General features: G+C 43.1%; 2 protein-coding genes across 3 annotated transcripts in view; one reads left to right on the top strand and one right to left on the bottom strand.

Moving 5' to 3' along the window:
• mgat5 (alpha-1,6-mannosylglycoprotein 6-beta-N-acetylglucosaminyltransferase) overlaps nucleotides 1-10,128 on the top strand; it is a 109,764-nt gene extending 99,636 nt beyond the window's left edge. For both annotated transcript variants that reach the window (XM_085264927.1, XM_085264926.1), the window contains exons 13-17: nucleotides 2,349-2,495; nucleotides 2,607-2,723; nucleotides 4,839-4,913; nucleotides 5,699-5,856; nucleotides 6,136-10,128. In XM_085264927.1, the coding sequence (XP_085121053.1) occupies nucleotides 2,349-2,495; nucleotides 2,607-2,723; nucleotides 4,839-4,913; nucleotides 5,699-5,856; nucleotides 6,136-6,334 (696 nt within the window). In that variant the 3' untranslated portion in view covers nucleotides 6,335-10,128. The remainder of the gene's footprint in view (nucleotides 1-2,348; nucleotides 2,496-2,606; nucleotides 2,724-4,838; nucleotides 4,914-5,698; nucleotides 5,857-6,135) is intronic.
• Nucleotides 10,129-10,485: 357 nt separating this feature from the next.
• The window catches only part of LOC146547714 (transmembrane protein 163a-like), a 34,979-nt gene continuing 18,193 nt past the window's right edge, over nucleotides 10,486-27,271 (bottom strand). The window contains exons 7-10 of the mRNA XM_085264929.1: nucleotides 24,609-24,705; nucleotides 15,946-16,057; nucleotides 15,489-15,630; nucleotides 10,486-14,866 (exon numbers count right to left, since the gene is read on the bottom strand). Of these exons, the coding sequence (XP_085121055.1) occupies nucleotides 14,806-14,866; nucleotides 15,489-15,630; nucleotides 15,946-16,057; nucleotides 24,609-24,705 (412 nt within the window). The 3' untranslated portion in view covers nucleotides 10,486-14,805. The remainder of the gene's footprint in view (nucleotides 14,867-15,488; nucleotides 15,631-15,945; nucleotides 16,058-24,608; nucleotides 24,706-27,271) is intronic.

Genomic DNA, 27,271 nt, shown 5'->3' with positions numbered 1-27,271 from the left:
TTTAAAACAAACAAGCCAAAAAAAAAAAAAACTGGTAAAGGAAGTGATCTTTGATATTTAATAACTACAGGTAACTTGTACTACAGTAACTGCTGTTCTTCCCTACAACATTTAAGTGCTTTCAGAGACGGCTACTGGTATTTAAAAAAAACTATTCTTGGCCCTCATTAATATTTTTAGTAAAATGCAGCTGACATATATGAAATCCAAGGTTTATTTATTTAAGGAAAATATGCATATGTATACCAATGAAATCCATTAAATTTGACCAGATTCTAGTTGAATCTAAAGTTTTTGAATGTACTTGCGTTTACAGAACATTTACATGTAGTCAGGTTGCTTAAAGGCAAAGTTTTGAGGCTCCAGTGATTACACTACAGGATGTTCACACAACAAAAACACATTTTTCATTAACAGCATACACACAAAAAATACACAATTATTGTAAAAAAAAAAAAATCAACAGAAATCAATCATATTTTATCCATTCAATATCAATATTTTATCATGAGCGCATAGTTACTGAGCAATCATTTCTATTAAGTAAGAAAGTACTCATGGTAAAATGTGATTGATTTCTGTTGATTATTTTTACAATAATTGTATATTTTGTACAGTTGCTGTTACAGACTCCCGCATTGCCCTCATGCATATTTGACTGTTAGCACTGATGCTACTTTTTTCCTTCAGATGTTCTGCAGATAATCATTAGTTGCATCCCTCGACTTTAACGCTGAGCGATGAGAGCAGAAATGAAATCTTCTCGTGTCGTAGGTGTGTGTCCTTTGCATGAGTAAGGCAGGATGTTTCCTCAGGGGTCCAAATCGATAGCAGCTTTCATGTGGAGAGCTGCATGGTGTTGAAGTCAGCCTGTCCATGACCACGGGACTCCAGAGCCGTTGTAAACTAATGATGAGATTGTGGGTCAGTGCTATAAACTTGTTTTTGTTTTTTAAATCCATTCACATCTAGCTACAATCAATTTGCAAGCGTTAGTCATAAACTCCCACCTGAGTTATTCAGTGTGTTTATCTCAGCTCTTCTCCCCTCTGGGTCCTCTCCCTACAAGTACCAGCTGACTGGTTTGCAGCTTTCAGGAGCCTTTGCATGCATGCGATTAAAGAACGCACGTGCTTTGCTGCCACCTGTTGGCAGAAATATTTCAGTAACACTCACAGCTGAAAGAGCAGAATTCACTCCACAGGTCTGATTATTCATGTGACTACAGGCATACCTCATGACACAGCGCTGCATTGTGCACTTAAAGAAAGCGTGTGTATGTAACACCGACTCAAACACACAGATAAGCCATTGTGTCAGCCAGCTGGCTCCACTCAATAAGCCACTCAGCTGGCACCCGGCCTCCCCTCTCAGTTTCTCGATTGCTGTCTCACTACTCATGCAGGCGAGCTCCACAAATATTTGCTTTCTTTCCACTCAGGAGAAGAAAAATTGCTTCTAGAACCCTCCACCCATTTTCACTGTTTACTGAAATAAATGTTTGGGATTCTGGCTAAGCACAAACAGTGGAGACACTATACCGTAGCATAAACACCCAGAAACTTCCAGAGTCCCGGTCGGCCGTCAGGTTTTGTGGAATGTCACAGTTTTACTTTCAGTGCTGAGAAGCCACTCGTTCCTTGTACAGAGCCTTCTTTTTTGTTTAATATGGAAAACTACATGTTTACTACATGGTGGTGGAAAATTGTCAGACGCCACCTTTGAGCAAGCACATGGCGACAGCAGGAAGGAAAACCGCTTTTTTAACAGAAAGAAACCTCCAGCAGAACCAGGCTTAGAGGTTTGAGTAGAAAAATTACGTATTTCTGTGTTAGTAATGGCTAATGTGGTGCCAAACAAGCCGAAGAAACACCTAAAAGACATAAACCTTGGTTTAAATGAGTCGTTTCAGAGCTGAAAGGCGGTTCTAAGGTGTCTTTGCCAGTTTCCATGATCGTTTACTATCTGATTTGATTGCTGAGCTATTATGTACCTCCACGCCTAAGATATCAAACTCCTTCAGCCCCGTGGGAGGAGTAAACGTAAAAGTGATGTCTTCATATTATCGGGCTTGTTTTCCCTCCCTTGTTTCATGGCGAAAATGTGCTGCCTCCGTCACAATTTGTGCTGATAACAGGGGAGATTTGTTTCTACAAGGCACTATTGGCGACTCCTCAACACAGCCAGTAAACTTCGGCGCCCCTCTGCCTCCTCCCACCGGCACCTTTAGTTGTGCTTATTTCAGGACCTGCACACTGCTGTTCACACATGCCTCCTCCTTACTGACTTGTGTGTGTTGATATCCAGCCTATGGAGCCTGACAGCCGTGTGTGTTCTCTCCTCTGCAGCTGTTTGTGGGTCTTTCCTTCCCCTACGAGGGTCCCGCCCCCCTGGAGGCCATTGCCAACGGCTGTGCCTTCCTCAACCCCAAGTTCAACCCTTCGAAGAGCAGCAAGAACACAGACTTCTTCAAGGGCAAACCCACCCTGAGAGAGGTGAGAGGAGTGCAGGATTTGTCCCCCGCAGCTCGACCCATAACTTTTAAATCGTTTGCTTTTCCTAACCCCTCCCCCCTACCCCTCTCATTTCTGCTTTGCTGCCTGCAGCTGACCTCTCAGCACCCATACGCCGAGGTGTACATCGGTCGGCCCCACGTGTGGACGGTGGATATCGAGAATTCTGCCGAAGTAGAGAGGGCCATCCGCTCCATCCTCAGCCAAAAGGTAACCGCGGGCGACTGAAAGAAGCTAAAATTTGGTGCAATTTCACAAATGTTATTGCATATTTGTTTCTACAACAAGGGCAGAAGCCCCTTAGGTGCTGTACAGACACACAAGCTTTCGGCCCTACTGCTGCATAGCTGCAAACATCTTTTAACTAAATGCGCTGCACATTCAGCAAGCTTTAACTGACAGACTTTAATACCTTAAATGAACTTAAATACAAACACAACAAGTCATCTTCAAATTCCCTTTTATGCCCCTTTCATCCTCACTGGGTTTCAGCACTTTTCACCTTCATTTCTTGCCAGTGCCTGGCTCCTGGGTGTTCAGTCAGTAATTGCAGTGAGTCTCTCATCATGAGCTGACAGATCTGACGCGCCTTCTTCTCAACCTGCTTCCTTCTTTATTTTTTCTTTCAGTTACTCTTTTTTTTACCCCCCTTATCAAGTTAAATGTCAGACCTTTTCTCTTTTTTTTTCTCCATCCGAGCCGCTGTCTGAATCTCAGAGGACACAACATTCACCTGATCTGTATTGCAGCGCAGGCACTTCCCAAAGATGTGCTTTTTCCAGCTTCATCCTCTGACACTATTCTTTCAATTTCTTCACTTGTGAAATTCTTGTGCTTTTTTTTTAAGCTGCCAGTCTTCTCTCTTAAGCATCACCACTTTTTCCACAATAGGGAGGGGCGGGGCCATCTGCCGCGACCGGTTGGGGGTTAATGAATAAAGAAGTTAAATGAGCTTCAGTGTACACTTGTTTGTTGTACAGACCTTCTTGCTGCTCTACATAAACATGATTGATTCCAGCAGTGTCACTGTTAGTGAAATGGACCTGTGTTGATGTGTCAAGTGATTGTGACATAAAACCTCCTGTGTCTGGGAGGTCCAGTCTCTTTTTTAGTATTCCTGCTACAATTGCAACATGAGGACAAAAGAGTGCTCTAAGCCACTCAGAGAACAGATTGAAAAGTAAAAGTCAGGACATGGTTACAAAAAGATTTCCAACTGCTGGGATGATTTGTCCAGTTGAGGTTCTTTGGCCTGATGAGACAGAATTTGAGCTTGTTGTCCATTAGACTAGATGCTGTAGCATCTAGTCTAATGGACAACCCCACAAATACACCATCTCCACTGTGAAGCATGGTGGAGGCAGCATCATGCTCTGGGGGTGCTTCTCAGCAGCGAGCCCTGGAAGGCCTGTAAAGGCAGAGAAGGACATGAATGCAGACAAATATGCACCAAAGCAGAGAAATGATACACAGACAACAAGGTGAATGTTCTGGATTGGCCCAGATCTCAGTCTGATCGAGAACTTGTGGCTGGACTTGAAAAGAGTGTGAGTTAGCTTTTTTTTAACTAACATTAATGCCTCCATTCCCTTTGCTGTAGTATTTGGTGTGAAGAGGGAATGAATTTGTTTACTGAATAAAAATGTGGACAGCTGCTTTCATAGATTTCTTATATGATGAGCTGCAGTGAATGAATCTGAAAAATTCAAATCTTCAAATCTTCTTCTTCTAAGTTAAAAAGCAAGTGTGCCTCACATGTCTTAACACGGAGCAAAAAAGAGGGTGTGATTGTGTAAATGGCGTCCTGGCTGGTTAGTCGTTAAGGAAAACCTTGTTGGAGCCGCAGGAGGATTGATGGAGATATCGTGTTCCGTCTCCTGGTCCGGGCCCATGCATATTTAAAACTGGACTCAGGACCTCGTTGTGTTGTTGTACTCCGCCGAGCTGGTCAGAACAATGCCTGTGTTCACTGGACGAGCCCACAGAGCCTCATATGCGCCGTGATCCGTGGCGAGACGCAGCCTACCAGGCTCCGGCTCTCCTCCTGCTCCCCCCCTCCCTTCCCCTCTCCTCATCCTTGCTTCCTCCCAGCAGCCAAAAGCTCAGATGGAGCACGGAGCGACTCAGTTCAGCAACAAAGGCTGCAGTTGTTGGTTGTCCCCCGTTTGAAGTTTCCTTCAGCGGCGCAAAGATCAGACAGGAAGCTAACGCTTCACCGGGAGGAGCTCTCTGAGCGTCATCATATAGAAACACTGTCGAGCACAAGAGTTTACAAGCTCCCTCGCCCTGCACGTGTTTTAACAGTCTGTGTTTTGTGTTATTCAGATTGAGCCCTACCTGCCCTATGAGTTCACCTGCGAGGGGATGCTGCAGAGAGTGAACGCCTTCATCGAGAACCAGGTACTGCCTCTGCAGAGCGCCTCTCCATCTTTTCCACGTGCACACAAGTCAGAATGAAATCATGTCGGGCTTTAATTCATGCCACCCTCAGCTGTGGTTGGCGTCCCCAGGGCCGTATAGATTTTCAAAACCAGCAAGTTCAGCTGCCGCTGATTAAAATTCAAAGATTAAAGCCTGTCGAAATAACTCAACATAAGCATTTACAGCAAGTAGACATCAAAGCAAAATGAAATATGAGAGGAAGCAGAAGCTATAAGAGCGATCAAAACATCCCATGAAATGAACAAAATCTACAATAAAGATGAATTTAATGGAGTTTGACAGGTAGGCCAACACCTTTCTGTCATCTCCCTGATCATTTCCTGTTATCTTCAAATTAAAGGTATAACATGCCAACAAAATGCTTTTATTCAGATTAATTTTGCTCTTATTTTCTGTCATATTGTGTTACAGTGTTGGAAGATCATATTAAAGACGGACATGTTTTTTAAATAATGAGGTCGGCACGTGTACGAAGAATACTACACGTTTCATTTCTGTCAGCTTTTAAGCTCTTGGATCTCTGTAATCTCCGAGCACAGAAGCCCCGCCCACCTCCCGTTTAAACCTCCTGCTTGCATGTGGCAACCAATTATATGAAAGTTAGTTTAAAGAGCGGCAGAGCTAACTTATTTTTACTTTCTTTACATAAAGCATACAGGTATTACAAAGTTACGTTTTTTTTTTCCTTTTCCTTTTTCCTCCTTTTTGCACTCCTGTTGTTTAACATCATGTTGTGTCCTCAGGACTTCTGTCACGGTCAGGTCATGTGGCCTCCCCTCAGCGCCCTGCAAGTGAAGCTGGCAGAGCCCGGGCACTCCTGCAAGCAGGTCTGTCAGGAGGAGCAGCTCATCTGTGAGCCCTCCTTCTTCCAGCACCTTAACAAGGACAAAGACCTGGCCAGGTGGGACACATACTTTGCCTCAATACTAGTGGCCACTAGGTGGCAGCACGACACAGGCTTAAGCTCATGTGAGCATTTATCATTCTCTGATGAGCTGCTGAAACCTGCAGTTATAGTTATGACCACTAGTGGGCTGAGTTTAGTTACAGAAGAAAAATGGATTATCAAGCCTGCAGCTCAAAGACACCAGTGTGTGCATGTGTTTTCTCTTCTTGTCTCTCCTTCACATTAAAAAAAGTGTTTAAAAATAAAATCTAAAGCGGTCCGTCTCTCCGTCAGGTTTGGCATGGACTGTCAAACGGTGGAGTCGAGCGCCGACACCGTTGTGCCCGCATACAGCGAGACTCGCCATCACTGCATCTTCCAGTCGGACCTGCTGCTGTTCAGCTGCGCCGGCGCCCACTCGACACTGCAGCGCATCTGTCCCTGCCGTGACTACATGAAGGGCCAGGTGGCGCTGTGCAAAGACTGCCTATAGCAGCAGCACCCAGGCTGACAGAGGGTCAGGAATCAGATGGGATTGCGGTGATCGGGGAGGGGGCGGTGGTGGGCGGATGTACAGCAGCTTCAAGGAGTGTGCTTGAGGGAGACGCACATTCCCGAGCAGTCATGCAGCTATCAAACACACAAACCAGACTCCTTTGTGACAACAACAGGACAGAAAGAACAATCACAGGACTGAGCTCGCTCTTCATATTTATTGTTTTCCTCCGGTAGCTGGAGGAGGAGCACTCCTGCAGCTGACCGGAGCATCTGCCAACTCTCACCTTCATCAGCAGGTGGCGCTATGAGGCCTGGAAGTGGCGTGGATTTACTTGAATCAACAAAGGGAGTCGTACGAAGTCGCAGCAGATGAGGTGGACTGCACATATCGGTGACCCTCCACCCCTCCACTCCACCCTTCCGTCCATCTCACCCCTGCTCTAATCTGAAACTGTTATTTTTAGGTAGGTTTGCACTGGACCGGCACCGCTGAAGGCCCACATCCCCCAGCATACACACACACACACACACATAGAAATACACACAAACACAGTGGGCTGTAATCAGATTTACACTGTAACCAACCCATTCATCTCTTGACTAGATTGGACAAGTAAAAGTAGAAATCTAGATTTTTATCCTGGCAGTTTCGATCGTTTCCTGACGCATCCTCACCAGACTCCGTGATCTTCATCCCCACCCTTAAAAGAGAGGAAATTCAAGACTGTCGTGTTCGGTTTTCATACATTTAAGTTGCACACGTGTTTTAAAACGTTGTAAAGATGAGGGACTGTGTGTGTCTGTGAGTGTTTCTGCAAAAGGCCAGTAGAGAATTGTAATTTTTTTTTGTTTGTCTGCCTGCTTTAAGCACACCATCCGGCACTAGGCACGCACCAAAATGACATCGCTCGTTCTCTGTGTTGTGACGTCGAGTCGTAGACGATAGCCGTCATCAGTAGCAGCGGTAACACCTTGCAGCAAAAGGCTGGGAAGCCTTACTGTCAACACGTTGTTCCGAAGACTCGTAGAGAAACACAAAATCCTTACTTACAGAGATGTTCGTCCATGTCTTTGTGTAGTAAACTGTTTTTAAAAAAAGACTAAGAAAAAAAATAAGACAAAACACAGATTCCTTTGCAGCATACTGTACGCACCACAGACATGTCAACAAAGAGCTCCGCGGCGGGCGCTACGCCTTGCATCTCCTCCTTTTCTTTGGATAATCGTTAGGATCTTAATTTGCCTGTTTATTTGCTAAAAAAATATAAATAAGGAAAAAAAGATGAGATTTGTATTTCTTGTGGTGAATGGAAAAAATGCACTAAGTTAATCAGAGGTTTAACATGATATTAGTAACACTGTATATTGTTCATATGAGTTTTAAAGGTTTTCTTTTGTATTTATTTTGTATACAGATCTTTATCGCTGTGTTCGGCTGGAAATCTTTTTCTTTTTTTATTTATAGGATGGGTGTCTTTTCTTTTGTTTCCCTTTTTATTGACTTTTATTTATGGAGGGTAATTTAAATGTAATTAAAAAAAGCATATTTGTCTCTAGGTGTATGAATAAAGAGAAGGAGACTTTGTCTTCTGCTGTCCTGCTTTCAGCTGTGATATGAGACCAAAAAAAGCAAGAAAAATAAAATATTGGAGCATTTTTATTTTGCACCAGAATTTGGTCTCAAATGGATTTACGTACCTAAGCCAGGCCTGTGTCTGTCTGGCTGGCTGCTTTGTGATCATTCTAGAAAGTATAGTATAGAAAATATCTTATCAAATGTTTGATTATTTATTCCTTAAAGAGCTTAAATGACACAAAGATTGGTTTAAACTTTCCAGTCTAAACGTAACGCTCATCGCGCTCTCTGTAAGGCAGACAGTAGTGGACAAACATGCTTGTTTTGTGGGGAAATGAGCCTCGTACACTTTGTGCTTTGCTTTCATTTCACTGTTGTTTCTGTTTGCACATGTTTCAGTTCAGCCTGAATGGCGCCTTTTTCTTCTTCTTTTTTCTTACCCTGTTAAGCAGGTCACCGATCTGCCGCCAAGTTAAGTGTTTCAAAAAACATGACGTGCCTTTTTGTGGTTTAACTTCAGTTCTGCTTTTGTTTGACGACTGTTGGTGAGCTATTTGTGGCAGGGTGACGTTACTCTGTTATACATGTTTACTTCTGCAACATCAGAGTCAGGTTGGGTTTTTTTGTTTGTTTTTTGATTTATATTCATTTTAAGAAATTTAAATTGGCTGTCCACATCTTAAGATTGTTTTGATGAAGATATTTGGGAAAGTGATAAAACTGATAGGCTCTTTGTTTTTCAGAACTAAAGTCAAAAAGAAAGAAAGCAGTGTCAGCTCATCATGTTTACCAGTCAAGCTCTGCAGTGGATTCACATGTGTGATAGTAATGCGATTAACCAGTTGAGTAGTCAGTAATAAGAGGAATCAGATGATCACAGCACATGTAGAATAAATGGGATGTCTGATTTTGAATGCCTTAAACTGATTACTCATAGTTGTCTGGTCCTTTCTAAACGTGACCTGCAGCACATGTGATGGATACACAAGTGGCTTCAAGCTTGAAGAAAGAAAAAAAAAAAAAGAGTGGTTTTTAAACTTTCACGAAAAGCATCTGGTGGTGCTTCAAAACAAATCCCATAAAAAAAACCAAAACCAACAGTGCATTAGTGCAAATCGCTAGTTTCCGCATTGGTTCCTGTTAAAAATGTAAAACTGGAGTCCAGTAATCAGTTTCGGGGGCATACATTTAAAAGGGGGCATACCTACAGTTTGATCAGTGAATTGTGAAACGTCACAGCATGTGCTGTTCTACAATAAATAATGAAGCAATAATCAGCTGCCTCTCCAGTGACTCTGTCATCGAGCAGACGACTCAGTTTGTGTCAAACCACAGCTGGTACTTCTTTACTTCTACTTGAAATGAAAGTCCAAGAGGAGTTAGAGTACATCTGACTGAGTCAAGAAGCAGCTGACCATTATCGAGCCTGCTAGGAAAGACGAGCCAGGAGCCATTTGTCATGCTTGCCCATGGGGGGGCCGTGCTTGCCCATGGGGGGCCGTGCTTGCCCATGGGGGGCCGTGCTTGCCCATGGGAAGTTGTTGGGGTTCTCTGTGTTGTAGCACCTTGAGGTCACTGTTGTTGTGATTTGGTTATATAACTGAAACTGAATTGAAGTAACTTTCAGAATAAAAGATTGTCAGCTAATAGATCAGCCTGGATGGTGACATTTTGGGTTTTTTTAGAATTCAAAAAGAAAATCAGGGCTGTAAGTGAAGCCTTGTATTTTAGTAGCACTGAATATGTCAATGTTTAGACCAGTGTGATCACACACATCGTTTAAATCAACCATGCACCCGTGGTTCTTCATCTTTAATGCACATTTAAACGGCGTCAAAATAGTCTCACTAGTATCTCCAGGACCACATTTCACACTTGATGACAAGTGCACACAAGCACTGAGTGACTCACAGGATGATTACTGGACTGTAGCGCTTAGCAGCCATTCTTAAAACATGAGGACAGAGTAGCAGATGGGACTGAGTCAAACTAAACGGCACATGCATAAGAGAGTTGCTGGAGCAAACTGTTCATTGATGGTTTTGGTCTTTTTATGGAACTTGGTCATGATTTATTTTTTTATTTTTTAAAGGTAGAATATCACCAGCGTTTAAAGCTCGTACATATCCAAGGTGGGAATGCTTGAGTTCGTGCTAAACCAACAGTGATACCCAGCACGATTCCTTTTTCAGCGAATAAGCAAATATTTTGAACCCTTCACAGTCGCTTCTTAATAACCATGACTCTGAGGCCTGCTTAAGTGATTAGCTAAACCCCTTCTGCTGCAGCCAGAGCCTTATTTCTTTTCTGTTAGCTGGGCTTGTTCAGAGCACATCTTTGATCAGATCATAGGATGTTTGGTTTCTGGAGGAATCTGCTCAGAGCGCCAAGCCATCAGCAAAGTTTGGACAGAATAAATCAGCGTATCTCATCTGTTTTGACCTCAGCATTGAATGTCTCCATTGTATGAACTCTGCTACACACACACCAACATGGATGAAGATTTGTTTTGCTCTCAGTTAAAAGTCAGAAACCCCAGGACAGCAGTGAAAAGTGGTAACACAATGGTTTTGTTTTCACTGTTCTTGACGAGTAAGAGGGATACAACTTTATTTTTAAATAAACCTTTTTTCTGTGACAAATGGCTCAGACTCTGGTTTTACATTACAGCTATACAGATTATTTACACGAGCAAAGAAGTGTACAGTCAGCAGGCTGAGGAGCGCCTCAAACTCTGTGTCACAGAGTTTAAGAAAACCGAGCTGATATGAAGTTAAATGTGTCTCTCGGTGTTTACGACATGTCCAAGACAGGAAATTAGTGATTACAAGCTGTTTGTATTTTTGTTGTGATCTTTTCTTAATATTATGGCCTTCCAAAATAATTTTCTGTTATCTGCATGTTTTGTTTCTCACACCGATTTTAGGCACACATGTATCTCCACAAGCTCAGGAACAGAATCGATCCCTTACTTGTATTTAAATAAATAAAACCAAACAGCACAGTCACAGATTTTTCATAAAAACTAGTATCACAGCACAGCATGTACATTCAGTTACGGTCACAGCAGCAAGCACAGACTGAGGAAAATGTGGGAGATATGAAAACTAACAAAGAAAAACCCTGATCAAGTTGCACAAACACCTTGAAAATTAAGGCTTTGGGATAGAGAGGAGCTCTATTGTACAAAGTAAGTCCTTCAATACGACGATGAGGAGGAGGAGGAGGAGGACAGCTAGAAAGTGAAAGCTTCTTTAAATTAAAACCAAAAAGGACTTTGCCTGAAAATGTAGCTGCGACCCTTCTAAATGGCCCAAAACCAAACAGCAGCTTCACATATGAGAGGAAACGCGTTGACTCCTGATAAACAGCGACTCACTTAATGTCCACAATCATCACTGCATTGAATTTCATTAAAATATTTCCCTGTTGGGGCGTCGCCATTGACCCAAAACCGTATGGCAGCCTCTACAGTGCATGTCTGTAGTACTGTGAGCTCTGAGTGCAGGACAGACACTGTTTTCATTTCACCAGCCAGTAGGTAACAAACACATGTGTAAAGGTGGTAACAAGGAGAGCTGCTACAAAGGCCCTAACTGACCCCAGTAACTACTCCCAGTCCTGCTCCTCATTTTCACTGGTGCTGGAGACGACCTCTTAAACACAGGAAACACGTGAATCCACCGGCTGCTGTCCAAAGTTCAGCACCTCAAACTCACAGAGAGCAGCAACCCGTCAGATCCATTTAGGGTGAATGCAAACAAACAGGGAACAGAAGCTGTTGATCTTCCAGCGTACACGAAACAAAACCCACTTGAGTCTGTGATTAATAGACTAATAATCCAGCTGCTTTTGTGTCAGAGGAGGTGGTTGCACCAACTACGATAACATTAAAGAAGTCTCCAAAGGAAGCACATACAGGAGAATCAGACAGATTATAATTGTTACTTCAATAAATTCATTTTGTAAGTTTATTCTTTCAGCCACGCTCTATTTATGGTTAAGGATAAATATAAAAAGCAGAATACAAATGTAGACTTTGTGTATGTGCTGATTTTAGAATCTTATATAAATCCTTAGAGCTCAATAAAACTGAAAAATCAACAACTAAAGTTCTGTCTACTAATCTACATTAATTACTGACGTCCTTCAGGAAAACACAAAGACTTTAGATGCTCTTTAAAGACTTTTCCATTACTGTCCATGCACTGCAGTCCCAGGGATGCTCCAGGAATGGTGACGCTATTTTCCAGCCAATTGTCAGGGAGTAGTGATTTCATACTTGCAGCTCCAGAGCACGTTAGGTCTGCAGCATTAGTTATCCCAGTAAGAAGTAAACCACCTTCGTAATACAGAAAAGTCAGGTTAACCCTGGAGTTACCTGGATAAACTCAAACCTGAACCAGCTCAACCTCTGATTCTTTTAAAGAACTTCACAGTTTCTAAGATTTGCTCCTCCAGCAGCAGTAACCTCACGTGTCTAAAGGTCTAGTCTGTTTGTAACACGCACATTTGACAAATACTGAGATTCATTGTCCACGTGTACACTGATGTCTGTTTGTGTGTGTTTTTACATACCTGCCCACATTAACGTGCAAAAACACAACTGTGGCCCAAACCAACAGAACTCCTACTTCATGCACAGGTCGGCTCGTCAGAGCGCTGACACGACAATGTTACAAACATAAGAGCAGAGAGCATGCATGAACTGAACCCAGGAGGAAAAATCCAGACAAGTTTGGTTCATGTTCTCTCAGGTTTTCCGATCTTATAATGCTCGACTTTGTGACGTATCTGAAGAATCCATCCAATTACCCCTGACAGTTAAAAACCTGCACACTGCGCTACAATCACCTTCTGATTACATGTTCCTGAAAATCTCTCTGCAGCTTTTGGACCAGCACCTGTTAACAGACAAACTGAAACAGATCACTTCCCTGGCAGAGGTAAGAACTCAGCTCTTGCTGCCCACTCATAAAAACAGCACAGTTTGTGAACAGCTTCTGTCTGGAACTCTTTCATAGTCTTCAGCTCCTAAAACTGCATCAGGGTAAAGAACAAGCTGAGCTTACTGATACCTGTGTACGTGTGGGGCCTTTAGCTTCAGCCATAAATCTGTTTTTGTGTCACTGGTCAGTATGAAAGCTGTATCTGCATTGAGTTCAGTGCCAACAGTGTGGAAGCATTTAGTGTGACGGTCATTTTCTTTGACCTTTACATGCGTCTCATGTGGGGAATTTTGTCTCAGGGTCAGGCTTCAAACACTCAGCTACAGTTGGTGGTCACAAGTTTATGTAGATTTACACAAGTTGGGCTGGTCTCTCGGAGGCATTTCTAAACAACTTCAGACGGCAAGATCATCGGTTCAAAGAATCGTAGTTATTCACGTAGTTATTCAGACGTGTCACCACTTTTCCAAGGTCTGGAAGAAAACCCCAACTCTTACCCTCGGGAAAGAGGAAATTGGTTGAGATGTTAAGGATCACTGAAACAAGAAAGAACCTCCTGGTAAAAAAGTCGACACCTTCAAGCACAAGTGAAATGTGTGACTGCCAACATGGACGAGCCAAATACCTCCTGGAGGAATATTTTATGGTCAGAGAGACACAGATTGAGCTGTTTGGCCACAATGACAAGACGTATGTTTGGAGGAGTAAAGGTGAGGCTTTCAAACCGAAGAACACTGTACCCACCGTCAACCATGGTGGTGGTAACATCATGCTCTCAGGCTGTTTTACTGGGATACACGTGCACTGCACAAAGCGGATAAAATAATAGTGTAAATTCAAATTCTGCGGCTCGAGGTGCAACTTGCACATATTTGATCCTCTGTAGACTTTTGACCCCGCGTGGAGTAAAGAAAATCTGAAATATACTGAAACCTCTGCAGCCTGTTCTTGTTTTTGTTTTTGAATTATTGCACATGTATCCTGAACAATCATTCCACCCTAGTTCAAAATGCCAAATTACCATGACAGACCCATGATGACTGTGTGTAAACTTCTGAGCACAACTGCATATTAGATAACCGTTCTCATGTAATGACCTACATTTTGTAGTCCTTTCTTTTGGTCAGTAGATGGCGAGAGTTAATTGTATAAATGCTTTTCCTGGGAGGCAGCGCAGCCGTTTTGTTTTCCTTCTGTTAGAGTTACAGTGGAAAAGGGTCAGATCCCGACTCTCAGTGCCAAGAAAGATTATTTTTTTGCTCCAGGATTGTAAGCTGGCACTAAAAGGACGTTGCTGCAGTAGTCTGGATAAATATTATAAACGGCTAATCACACGTCACTGAGCCTGTGATGTGTGTGCTTATGTACCTGCTCCTTGTGCCAAATGGACTTTTTATTGATATTTATCTTCTCTCTAGTCATAAAAAGGTAAACACCATTAATACTCCACCGCTACATCAGCTGCATCAATCACTCTGACCTGCTGTGCTGCAAAGCTTTATAGCACAGCTGAGCAAAGGCCTCGTGGAACCATGGGAAAAAACAAGCTGCTCTGTCGTGACGGGGTGATGACATGTAACTGAGGTATTGAACATCCGTAACACTGCAGTCTGAGCTGTGTACAACTTTTGAAAAATTACATTAACCCCCTCCCCCACAGTCTTATCTCTGTTACCTTCTTTAAATATGGATGAAATAAACATGAAAAAGCAGACTGTGCCTTTGACTTCTGAAAAACAGGTGAACATTTCATATGTACATTAAACTGTAAAACATTAAAAATATGCCACTGACGCCATCTTCCACTCCAGCTCTGAATGGGAGAACTGCACAGACAGCGACGCCTTCGCTGGCACCGCGAGGACTGATTGTGATTGTCTGTGGAGGGCCTCTACAGTCCCCATCCTGCCAGTCACTCCCAAACCCGCCCTCTGTGATCCGTCACTCAAAGCGCTCGTAGTTCCTGGTTTGTCGGACGCGGGGGACCATGTCCAGGAGCAGTCTGCGGCACAGAAAAAAAACAGGCAAAGAGATCAACCTCTGATCCACCTAATGATACATCTGAGCATCTCGGCTCAATATTGCACTTAAACATTAAGGTCGCTTTGGGGGATTTGAAAATGGAGATGACAGCAACCTTCAGACCCCTACCAGCTGTTAGAATACAAATTTTCTAGCCTCGAGATTTCAACCTTTAAAGGTGTCACTATTTTATTTTTTCATCATTCCCGTGTACAAAATATAACTTGCAATGCTTTTATATGAATCCAGTGACAAAACTGCACACACTGAAATTGGTTTTCCACACAGAACTAACACAATGTAATTACACCAAATCACTTTGTAAGCTTTGGTTTTATGAATACTGACTCCAGATGGAGGTATTCTGACTTCATTGTGCTTTTATTATCTTAAAACACCACAGAGTATTTATTCGGGTAGTTAGTTTATACCATTTCCTCACTAAATGTCCAAACCAATGCTCTGCAAGCTGCTTTGCAACCCACCTCCACCCCAGCTCCTCTATTCATTCTGTGGATATGTTCTGCTGCAATATCAACAATTATCTCATGACACCAAATAAAAGGTACGCCATTTTTTTTTACCAAGTACTAGCCACTTACCTAACTCCATAGGCGAGGATGATCAGACCTATCAGGACACCTATTGTTCCATCCAGGTACCACACCTTGGGCTCGTTCTTGTAGACTTCAGCACTGATCAGGATGGAGAAGCCCATGATCCCCCCCAGCAGTGAGTTGAATCCTGGAAAGAGACGACAAATGTCAGTCAAAGTCGGCTTTGAGGGTTCAGAGGTCAGCTCCCAGAAACCTGCTAGTGTCACTGTGATATTCACCACTGTTTTCACCAAGAACCCAGTAGTGTGACAGATGTTTAAGCTGGCTCCATGCACCTGTAATCTCATCAACTATGAGGCAACTTTAGGAAACCAATTGGAGCTGACAGACATGTCAGAGTGACAAACCCATGATTTTTACGATTGTGATGGCATCACTACGGAAAGCTGAGAAAGTTTACAAGTTCTAAAAAGCTATGATCTCTCTGCACATGCACACCTACCATCAGTGAGGAGAGCTCGGCTTGTCAGTACTTTGCCGAGCATGAACTTGATTACAGCCAATATGATGCACATCAAACCGCTGACAATGGACACGCTGAACAGGAAATCGTCCTGTGAGAAACAAAAACAACAGACCAAGAGTGGGATTCAATCTCCTTGTTAAAAGTGCAGCATTGGTTCAAAACACTTCAAGACTTGTCTTAGACAGTGATTACTATCAGCTCACAACAGGAAATTTTACCAAACAGCAACTTGTACAGGGTTGAATGTTTTTTTTTTTTTTGGAAGTGACATCAGAAACAGCAGCATGTGACATCACGTGATGGCGGAGCTTCAGTTCATCCTTTGTCATCCTTTTTTTTTTTTTTTTTTTTTTTTTTTTTTTTAGGACAGGGGGAAAGAATGAAAGAAAGAGGGGGAGAGAAAGAAAGAAAACCAAAGGGGAGAAGAGACGGTGAGAAGGGGGGGAAGAGATAAAAAACAAACAAACAAAAAAAAAAAAAAAAAAAAAAAAACTCCTGGGTCACCTGTATGGAGAGAAAGAAAAACAAAAAAAAACAGGGGAGACAGCAAACAACAAAGAGCAACATAATAATAGAAAAAAAAAACAGCATCATCACAATAAACTAGCTAGTCATAGATATCAATAGTTACTAAATAATAAACGATATTGTGCAGCACGCAAGATAGACAGCGCACAGTGTGCTTTGAGGCAGCAGCCAAGAAAGCTGTAGTCCGCATCTGTGAATACCCGTGTGTACACCTGTGTGCATACCTGTGTGGATCAGCATGCTTGCATTCCAAAGGTTTCTCCATGTAATGATCTGCTAGAGAGTGTGGGGAGCCACAGCCCTGTCCTCTATGGTATCAAGCAGGTATGGAGGAGATCAAAACTCCAGACATCCAGAGGCCCCCAGAACACAAGAGACCAAGGAAGACCAACAGAGGGGCAGCCGCGCCACTGTCTCAGTAAGAGCTGAGGAGAGTCCCAGATGAGGGCTCACTCAGCAGCCGCGGAGCAGAAGCCAGGGGGAGTTGCAGTGACGCGCCCGTGAGCTCCGCCGGCAGCCAGCTGTTCCTGAGTGACCGAGCCCCAGGCCGAGAGGCCGGGGGCACCCCACCTCCGAAGTGGCCCGAGCGAGCCCCAATAAGCGGCCGCCAAGGAGTGAGCCGGTGTGTACCCGGACGCCCACCCCCAGATACAAAGAACCACCAACGCACCGATACCTGAGGGAGTCCGCCACCGGCAGGGGAAGTGGTGGTGGGTGGAGATAGGCCTCCAAACCTTGGAGGGCCCGAGATGTCCCCAGAGAGGTGGCGTCTGATACCCAACCTGACATATAGACACAGACATACAGGCACACACAGACACAAACATCCATTCCCACCCTCATGCTCTCATATGCACTTCACACTCAACCAACGTGGAGACAGACATAAAGGGACGCTGTATATACGATCACACTCCCCAAGCGTACTCTACTAACCGGGTCTAGGTACCCTTCCCCCCTGGAGGGGGGAACTGCACCCAGACCCAGGTGGTGTTACCCTTTTCCCTGCGGTGGGGAGAGGCAGACCACCCCGACTCCGCAGCAGCAGGGAGGCCCCAGACCGCAGTCGGACGGCCCACTCCTCCTAGCCCCCCCGCTCCAGTAGGCCGCAGAGAATGGGGGTGAGAGAAGACTCCAAACCTCCCTCCACCCGCTCATTGTAGTGTTGATGCATGTGTGTTCTAAGGTGCAATTAAAACCCAGGAGGGCTTGGAGCTACCTGCCAGAGAGCAGCAGGTAAGCGCATAGTCCCTCCTGCTAGCCCTCAATGTCTACATGTATTTAAAATTGAGAGGTGGGCAACGACGCCAGGGGTGAGGTGTACACCCTGATGGTAACTTGGACTCCGTGTATCGTGCCCACCCCCAAGATCCTATATCGTTAGCTTCATAGCATAAGTGCCTAAGTCATTGACTTAGTCAAATGACTTAGGCAATTATGCTATGAAGCTAACGATATGTATGTGTAATGAGGGTGTGAGTAATGTGAATGTCTAAGTTGTGGGATAAAATTGAGGCAGAGGCAGCCAGAAGGGGACAGAGGGGGGGGGGGGGGGGGGGGTAGCCTCCTCTGCATCCTGGTGACATACCCCTACTCCAAGGCCCTGCATGTGTGGGTGGTTGTGGTGGAGCAGGAGGAGGGAGGCAGCTGGAGATGGGGAGGGAAGGAAGGGAGGGGCAGGTGACCCCTCCCTGGGGCCAGCTCCCCCGCTGACCCCAGTAGGCACTCCCACACTCCGCGACCCGGGTTGAATGTTTTTAGACAAAGTTAGCTGCTAGCATTGCTAGCATTAGCTGATTACTTAGGAGTCCACCATCTGGTCTTCCTAGAGCACATTCTAGGTCAATAAAAATAAAAAATAAAAACTACCCACCCACCCACACAGGAGCAACAGGCAAAAGTCTAGCATTGATACTTTATAATGTAAAGGTCACAAAACCAATGGCTATGTCCATCCTTTATATACAGTCTATGGCCTTGACTGCTGAGGTTTCTTTTACTACTCAGTGAGTCAGCTCATGCAGGGTAATATCTGTATTTATAGACACAACCAGTACTTCACTGTGTACCAAACCCTATCTATCAGACTCTTCGTTCAAATTCAAAGACAAGGTCTCTTTTCAATACACCTACAATCACAAGGCAGCACACAGCTCGGGACTGTAGCTGTCTTTTAGCAAACTTAACCTTCCAATCCCTACAGGTTATTCAGAAAAGCAACATTTTAGCACAACGTCACATTTACCAAGCTCACCAACACTGTGAGTCTAATAACAACTACATCAGTAACAAGTTTTTTCACACTGAACTGATGAATCCAGCTGCTCTGCCTCCTTGTCAAAACAGCACAGACACTATCTCTGACAACCCTGACACCCCCACAATCATCACCACCTCCCCTCAGTATCGTTTACCTCCAGTAATGGTCCAACAATATTCTCCACTGCTCCCCGTAGCTCTTATGTAATTGCTCTTCCTGATAAGTCTTTTTTTTATTAGTGTTGGGCCACAGATTCGCTTCCTGCGCTTTATCCGTTTGGTTTTCAACAATTTAAACATGACTTTGTTGTTACATGTTTAAATTGTTAGCTTCTGTGAAGCACTTTGTGATTTTTATCTTGAAAGGTGCTATATAAATAAAGTTTTACTTACTTTTACTTACTTACATCTGTTTTGAGGGCCACATCACTAAATGCCTGAGATGTAAATGCACAGAGGACGGCTGGAGGAGGAGAGATGGATTAGAGAAGAGAAAGCGAGCTGCAGAGCACTCAGAGCCTCTGCAGCAACATTAATATTGTACTATGGCCTCGGAGCCATGAAAAGCTACTTTGGCAAGCTCGCGCACATCAAAGAGGAGATGGAAAGAAAACCTCAGCGTGCTGCATAGACCTGAGTCAATGCTGTGACTCAGGTTTGAAACTAAAATTTTAATTGTTTATCTACAAAGCATTGACCATTCTTCAGCAACAGAAACGTATTCAAACCAGACATAGCTCATTTTGGTTCATTAGACATCCTCATAAGGTGAGTTACTTTTAAAAGAAATGCTTCTTAATGTGAACTTTTAACAACAATTCTTAAAGTCTTTCAAAGCAAAAAATAAGCCTGGCTGCAGGCTGTAAAAAAACAAACAAAAAAGGCGCTACACACAGGCTGTAAGTAAACGATGGACATAGCCACTGTGCCTTCAGCCAATTGTTAGCAAAGTCCTGTTGTGAAGCTTTGAACCGAGTGTTTTAACCATCGCCGTCCAGGTGCTTTGAAACGGTGTGGTGGGTGAGGTGCAGACATGACTGCGAAACCTTGTCAGTCACAAGGTAAGCCCACCCTAAAGCAGTGTTAAATTAACTGACCAATTATTTTTTTCTCTCAACAACCTTTTTTTTCTGACAAAAACGAGACGATAATTTAGTAAAAAACAAACAAAACAAAACTAACCCACAAGGACAAAAACTACAAACTATTAAACGTATCCATATTTTTGTCAGTGAATAAAAACTAGATAAAAACGTTCTGGAGAGACGAGATCAGAACTTAGTTGTGTAGAAAGGCGGGAAGAGTTTGGAAGTGATCCAATCACAAGTAATCTTGTGCAGCAAGGTCAGATGTGCACACTTGAACTGCCTCCAGGATACAGTACAACTAGCTCCCGTGCTCCCTTTATCTCATGAAAATTCGACAAAATGTCAAAGTTTGGGAGGAAAAGAGGAGCAAACGACACATGGATACATTTCACATTTGACGTCAAGGAAGAGACACTTCTGACCCTAACCGATGCCCGCCCCTCCCTGAGCCTGGTTCTGCTGGAGGTTTCTTCCTGTTAAAAGGGAGTTTTTCCTTCCCACTGTTGCCAAAGTGCTTGCTCACAGGGGTCATATGATTGTTTTTCTCTGTATGTATTATTGTAGGGTCTACCTTACAATATAAAGTATAAATAAAATTGAATTGAATTAAAAACCAATTCAATTGGTTTTATATTGTAGTCAGCTACAATATAAAATGTAGCTGATTACATTTTATGTTTTAGTCAACTAAAACTAGACTAGACAAGTCTAGGACTTTTGACTAAAATCAGAAGCTACTTCCATCTTTTATATAGAGTCTATGACAGTGCATTATATCTATCACTGCAATAAAAAACACACATTTAGGTATAGATGTAGCTAGGGTCAAGAGCTGAGAAGAGTGAATGTACTAACAGAGGCACACACTGTCGATCATTTATTTGGTTATTTTGGAAAGTTTTGTTTCCAGTCAGCTGAAATGAAGGATTGCATGCTGCGACTCACTCTGTTATCACAGGGAATCCCCCAGTGACCTTATAATCAATTTTCCCATGACTGTTGCAGGCTGGCATTTTGACCAATGGCAGAGGGAACCACACACACACACACACACACACACACACACACACACACACACACACACACACACACACACACACAGAGAGAGAAAAGCCTCTGCCCATAATATGAATGCAGCAGTTGACATTTGCGTGTAACTACTATAGATCTCTGTGCAGAATCTGCCAGCCTGCACCTCTGAGGCTCAATGTCAGCATGTAGCTTGTCATAAAACTACAACTAAATTTGTGTGTGGATTAAAACAAACACGATAGAAAGTGTTAATATTCAGCTGATGAACAATTAGATTTTTATTGGGTGCCAAATCTGACTGCACTGGTTGCTTTTGCTTTTAACTTCGTAACTAAGGCAGTTTGTCTTTGTGCTGTATTTAAACGTCATTCTGTGGCCTTGCAAAGGATTACATAAACCTCAAGAATGTAAGACTCTCTCAGCTGTCAGAGGTCAGAATTAATTTGCAATATGAAAAGCCCTGCTGGGAGTTAAAAGGTTTTCACAGAATCTGTGTCATGCAGAGAACGGTTTGTTTTTGGATGCTAACTGACATTAATTGGGCACAAAGGACCTGCAGAGCAGGAACAGTCAGGTGTCAAACCAAACATCCTCCTCCACACACCTCACACCTCCCACTCTGTCCAACCCTGGCGTACCTGAGCAGCTGCTTTCCTTATTAACATTTTCTAGAGAGGAAGGAAGTGAAAATAAATCTTATTTTTTCAACACTGGCACAAGGTGGGAGGCTGCGAGGCACAAACTTTAGATCTCCAACTGTGATGCACCAGAAGTCAGTCTGGTAGAAACCAAGTGTGCGACAGCAGAGGAGCGGGTCGACTCAGAAAAACACAATCTGTCTGTCTCGGCACTCTCACATTCTGCCTTTGTTTCCACTTTAGTGCTCGCGACAGGCCATTCTCTCCCTCGCCGCAGCCACACATGAATAGAAGGAAAACACAGTTAGGTCAATAAAGCTGTAAAGGGCTTCAAAAACAAATTGGATTTTGAGACTGAGTCAGTTGTGGAGATTATCTGAAAATCTTTCTTTTGCTCAGCAGCTGATCCAACAATGTGATTCGTCTCATTGAAAAGCATCCAGCTCGGTTAGCTTCACATGTGGAACAACAATGTGAGGAGCACACAGAGGAGTTAGTGAGTAAGTAAGCTGGTAAAGATGTCACCATGACAGGCAACCTGCATTTATGTTAACATCATATACACGCGTATACGCTCATTGACCACTGTTATTAGGTACACGTGCTATATAACAAATACTGTGGTCATAAAGTTATGGATATGATCAGCAACAGCACTATGCTCAGCTGGTACTAAGAGGCCGAATGTATGCCAAGAAAATCCCCCACAACTCTACACCACCACCAGAAGTCTGAACCATTAATAAAACTCCCATTCAAATGTTGCAGTAGAAATCAAGACACATCAGCTCAGGCAACATTTGGGTCCTACGGTCTGAACTTTAGCCTCAGTTTCCTGTTCTTAGCTGACAGGAGCGGCATGCGGCTCGTCTGCTGCTCGTCCATCTGCTTCAACGTTCCATGTGCTGTGCATTCAGAGATGCTCTTCTTCATACCTTGGTTGTAACAAGAGCTTGCTTTTTCTTCTTTTTTTAGTTACTGTTGCCTTCCTGGCAGCTTAAAGCAGTCTGTCAGCGAGGCCTTTTCACCCAGAGAGCTGCTGCTCACTGGATATTTTCTCTTTTTCGCACTGTTGTCTTTAAACCTTCGCGTGGCTGCGCGGGAAAATCCGAGTAGATCTATCTGGCTCCAACAGCCACCCCACTTTCAAAGTCAACTAAATCACCTTTCATCCCCATTCTCATGCTTAGTTTGATCTTCAGCAGGTCATCTTAACCATGACTACATGTCTAAATGCACTGAGTTGCTGCCAATGTATTATCTAAATAGATATGTGTTAATGAGCACATCAACAAGTGTACCTAATGAAGTGGCTACACAGTGGCTACGGTACATAACAGCATTACACATTTTATTAATTCAGAATTTAAGAGGATGGATTAAACTCGTGTCCATAAGTTTATTCTTAATCTCTTCTACTTTTAATATTTCTTATTTATCTCATACCAGCCACGAGTTACTGCTGCGTCTGAGATCCACCACAGACAAAGCTGAATGAACATGACTTAGGCAGGAAAAATAATAAACAGCAGCTGATGGATGATACTGACTGGCAACTAGGTGAAAACGCTATTTGCAGAAGTGTGAAAGCTTGTGAGTCTTCACACGTGAGGTTTGTGAGCGTCACTATTACACTTGGTTTACTCACACTCTCTCTCTCTCTCTCTCACACACACACACACTTACAGACAGTAATAACAGGGGGGGAAAAATCTAATTCTGATTCTGAAATATTTTTGTGAGAATAAAGTAAAGTGACTACCAAAAGTGCACATTTAGAGTCACATTAGTCTTGAATATTTTAACCATAAAAATGATCTCACTTCAGATGCACACAGTGTGGACTGCAGTGAAATATACTTTTTTAACATTCACTATCACCTACCTACATAAATTATTTCATGTTTGCCAAAATACACAAAACTACTTCAGCAGCATTGCACGATTCCTACATTAGAATCTGTCATCACAACATTCGTGTGTAAAAGGTGCTGAAAGGACATAAAAGAGAAAACACACGCATCTCCTCCTCCTTTCTTTAGAACAGGTATTTGTTACATTGTTACCTTGCAATTGCACAGGTGATATAGAGTAACAGGAAAGTAATACATTAATAAAGGTAAGTCTATTTTTAACCTGATCATTGGAAATAAAAGACAATCATAAATCAGAGCTGTAGGCTTGGCAACACACGGTGTCCGACTGCATCGTCTACATGACCACACAGCATCTACTGCAACACTGAAGCAAAGAAAATATTTAAAACCAAACGATCTTAATACATTTTTGAGTCCCTAACATTTCATCTTCAATAGCATCTCTGTGTTCATAACACCCTCCTCTTTGTGTCTTGGTCTCATCATCCTGAGCTACCAACCAAAGATGAAAGTATGCCGTCCAATCAGATCCACTACTCAAAGATGGAGTCAGAGTCAGCCATGCTACACACGGCTTCATGCAAATAAACATCCTGCATGTTGTTTGTAAAGATATTATTAGATATGGGAGCAAAGTCAGCTGGCCTTTTCTTAGCTTCTAAATGAAATCCCCGTCTCTGGCTCGCTGTCTGTATTACACCAGGGACAGCAGAGCCCTGGTCCTGGCCAGACACAGGAGCGGTTACTATCTGCCAAAGCTTTAAAAATAACTGCAAATTCCACAGAAAAATCTGATTACACACTAAACCTTTGGCAGCCTGAGTTCAGGGAGATGAACGTGGCTGTGGGTTATACAGCTGCCATGGTGTGCAGTATGTTAGTATGTTTAGGGGGTTTCCCCTGAATGTTAAATGGAGAACATTATGCATCCCATATGGAAGCCGCTTAATCCAAAGCTCTCGTCCATCTTCTGTCTGAATCCAGTTTTGACCCCTGCATCTCAGCCAGAGCCATTTCCTGCCTGCCATGTAGGAAAATCAGCATGTGGTAGTAAACTAATCTACTATTATCCTGTCTCATCCGCTGCTTTTTGTGCAATAAGTGTAACAATTAAAGCATGGTGCTCTGCAGAATTGGTCTCTTTTCATAGTCCGATTATAATCCTCACAAATCTGTCTAAAAGCAAACACAGAACAGTGTGATGGATGAATTCTTACCACTTCTGGTAGCAGTTTGGTGGCCAGATCGTGGATGGCTTTACCCATAATGCATAAGGAGGACAGGATGAAAACCACACCCAGGATAACACAAGCTCTGCAGAGGAAAGGAAAGAAGACACAGGCGATCAGTAACCAACAAACAGAGTGTTTTTAGTTTCTTCATTCTTTCTTTCTGAGCAGATCCTGATGCGACGGCCAACCCAAACAATAAAAGTGGTGCTGCATGGCTGCAGGGCTCGAGCCACGATTTCACAAACAATGAGGTATTAAATTCAAATTTCTCCAGGAGACCTCCAATCGATCATCATCATCATCATCATCATCGTTTATTTGTATAGCACTTTAAGAACACACCCGGCAGACCAAAGTGCTGAACAACACAGATCAAAACAACTACCAAATTAAAAATACCATAAAATCGATGACTCGCTTATAATTTTGACTTGCCAAAAAACCCAGAATCTAACATCTCATCTAAAGAGCTGTAGTCTGAGGACTTTGTGTGTAGTTTGCGTGTTGTTCCTGGGTGCATGTGGGCTCTCCTCTACAGTCAAAGACAGGCAGGGCTCTCTGGGTTGGCCTTGCCTCTAACTCCGTAACAGCTCAGGATTCAGTATGCCTGCAACCCTGAACTGGATAAGTGGGAAATAATGGCTGGACTGATCTCATCTAAAGACATTTTTAGCTGGAGTTTCTGTATATCAGATGGAGAAATGTGATTTTGCAATTTTACACGGTTCATCCATTCAAGCTTCTCCTCCTCCCTGACTTTGCATGCATTCCAAGTATGAAAACGGTATCCCTGATTAGAGCCATACTACCAAATACTGGTCCTGACTAAAACTAAAGTCCAAGTATAAGTAGTAGATGTTTTTCTGAACATGGAAGCATCAACTTCTATGATAACTGTAGAGTGTTAGATAAAGCTACAGCTTCCTGCTACCCTAAACGATCCTCAATGACAGATAACATTTATTCAGAGTGATCCGGAGGATTCATTTGGAAGCAGCAGATGTCCTTTAAGCACCTTTACCCAATTAACAAAGTCTAGAGGGACACAAAAACCAATCGGAGCATATGTCCTGGTCATGGATGAATACCCAAGTGTATGTGTTCAAATCTGACGGCTGCTCTTGAGCCACACTTAGCATCCTGGGTTTTGACCGGATGAGGTAACCAAGGCAACCCAACATCACTCCGGGAAGTCCACAGCAGGGTGCACGAACACACGTAGACACACACAATGGAGCGCCATATCCACCACTACAGCCCTCTATCGCTTCCTGTGGTTGGAAAATGACATCATCGCTCCGAGCTGGTGTTTACTCCACAGCAGAACAACCGAACAGCAAAAAGACCAGCAAAGTGTTCGGCTGCATGCAGCTTCTGTTTTAATGCACAGACGTGGATCACTTATTAATATCAACACGCTCACAACAACAGCATCTCTAACCTTGGTGATTTCAATGGAGGTATTTGTGTTTTCACGTGGAAAACAAAAGTCCCCAATTTGTCTTACTTTGACACCTAAAGCTTGTTACCTTGGCAACCACTCGTTACTTGGGCATTGCTGTTCAACCGCACCTTCTCTATCATTCCCAGACAGATCAAAAAACTAAGAAAAAGAACACAGAGGCTCTCGTTGTGCATCAGTAGCCCTCTCACTCAGTCTGCTCAAAGCCGCTGGCTATCTAACAAACAAACACTGCAGCAGGAGGAAGACGCCAGGCTACAGTTAAGGTGTAAATACATGGATCCATATTTTATGCATCTGTACAAGTACTATAGTGGCAAGCAAGTCACAGGTTTAATTCCAGCCAGAGCCACAAATCCCTGTTGGGGTTGTGTCAAGAAGGCCAATCAGTGTACAAAACTCCCAAATCAAACACGCTGTGGTGGCTATGTATAAGACAGCAACAGAAAATAGCTTTATATTTAGATTTTGTTGCTCTCGGATGATTCTCATTTTACTGTTTCAGAGTATGTCTGCAGAAACATGTCTGTGTGTGTGTGTGTGTGTGTGTGTGGGTGTGTTTGTGTATAGCTGTCATAGACTGTGTGAGTGTGCGTGTGATCAAGAGGAAGCTGTCTTCTCAGCGAAGCCAATTACTGGCTGAGCAGCTCCTCAACTTTGTCCAGATTCTCCATTTAGCAGTGCTGAAATGACACAATGAAGACCGCTTTCAAGTGGATTTGTGTAGATGTTTTCACATGATGGTTTAGCAAGCTGTCAAATATTTATATTAAAAATACAGTTGGAATTAATCAGACAGGTCTTTAGTCGCACACTTCCTGTTACTCTGATCATTTTATGTTGTCTGTCTGGTAAATTTAGCAGTTCTTTCTGATAAACTCACAAAACCCTCAACCATAAAATTTTTAAATTTTATCTGCAAACAACTTTGGTGAAAATTGAAAATTGTGTGTTGGTGTTTAGCAAACTGTACAGCTTTTTTGGCAGAGAGTCGTCGAGGCGAACAATGTCGCTAGCTAGGAGCTAGTTAGCTTAGCATAAAGGGTACAAATGGACATAGCTAACATAGCTCTTTAAGTTAAAAGTGTATCTAAGAGCTGAAACTCACTCATTACTGCAACATATTTTCATTAACTAATATGCACACACACAAGCAGTTTGTATGGATAGCAAAAACAGCTGTTAG

This window comes from Mchenga conophoros, linkage group LG23, assembly GCF_057382185.1.
Source record: "Mchenga conophoros isolate Kocher_MC1m ecotype Shallow Benthic linkage group LG23, M_conophoros_male_GT1.1, whole genome shotgun sequence".
Lineage (NCBI taxonomy): Eukaryota > Metazoa > Chordata > Actinopteri > Cichliformes > Cichlidae > Mchenga > Mchenga conophoros.
Note: the sequence above shows the minus strand (reverse complement) of the source record. Positions and strands in the feature narration are given on the sequence as shown.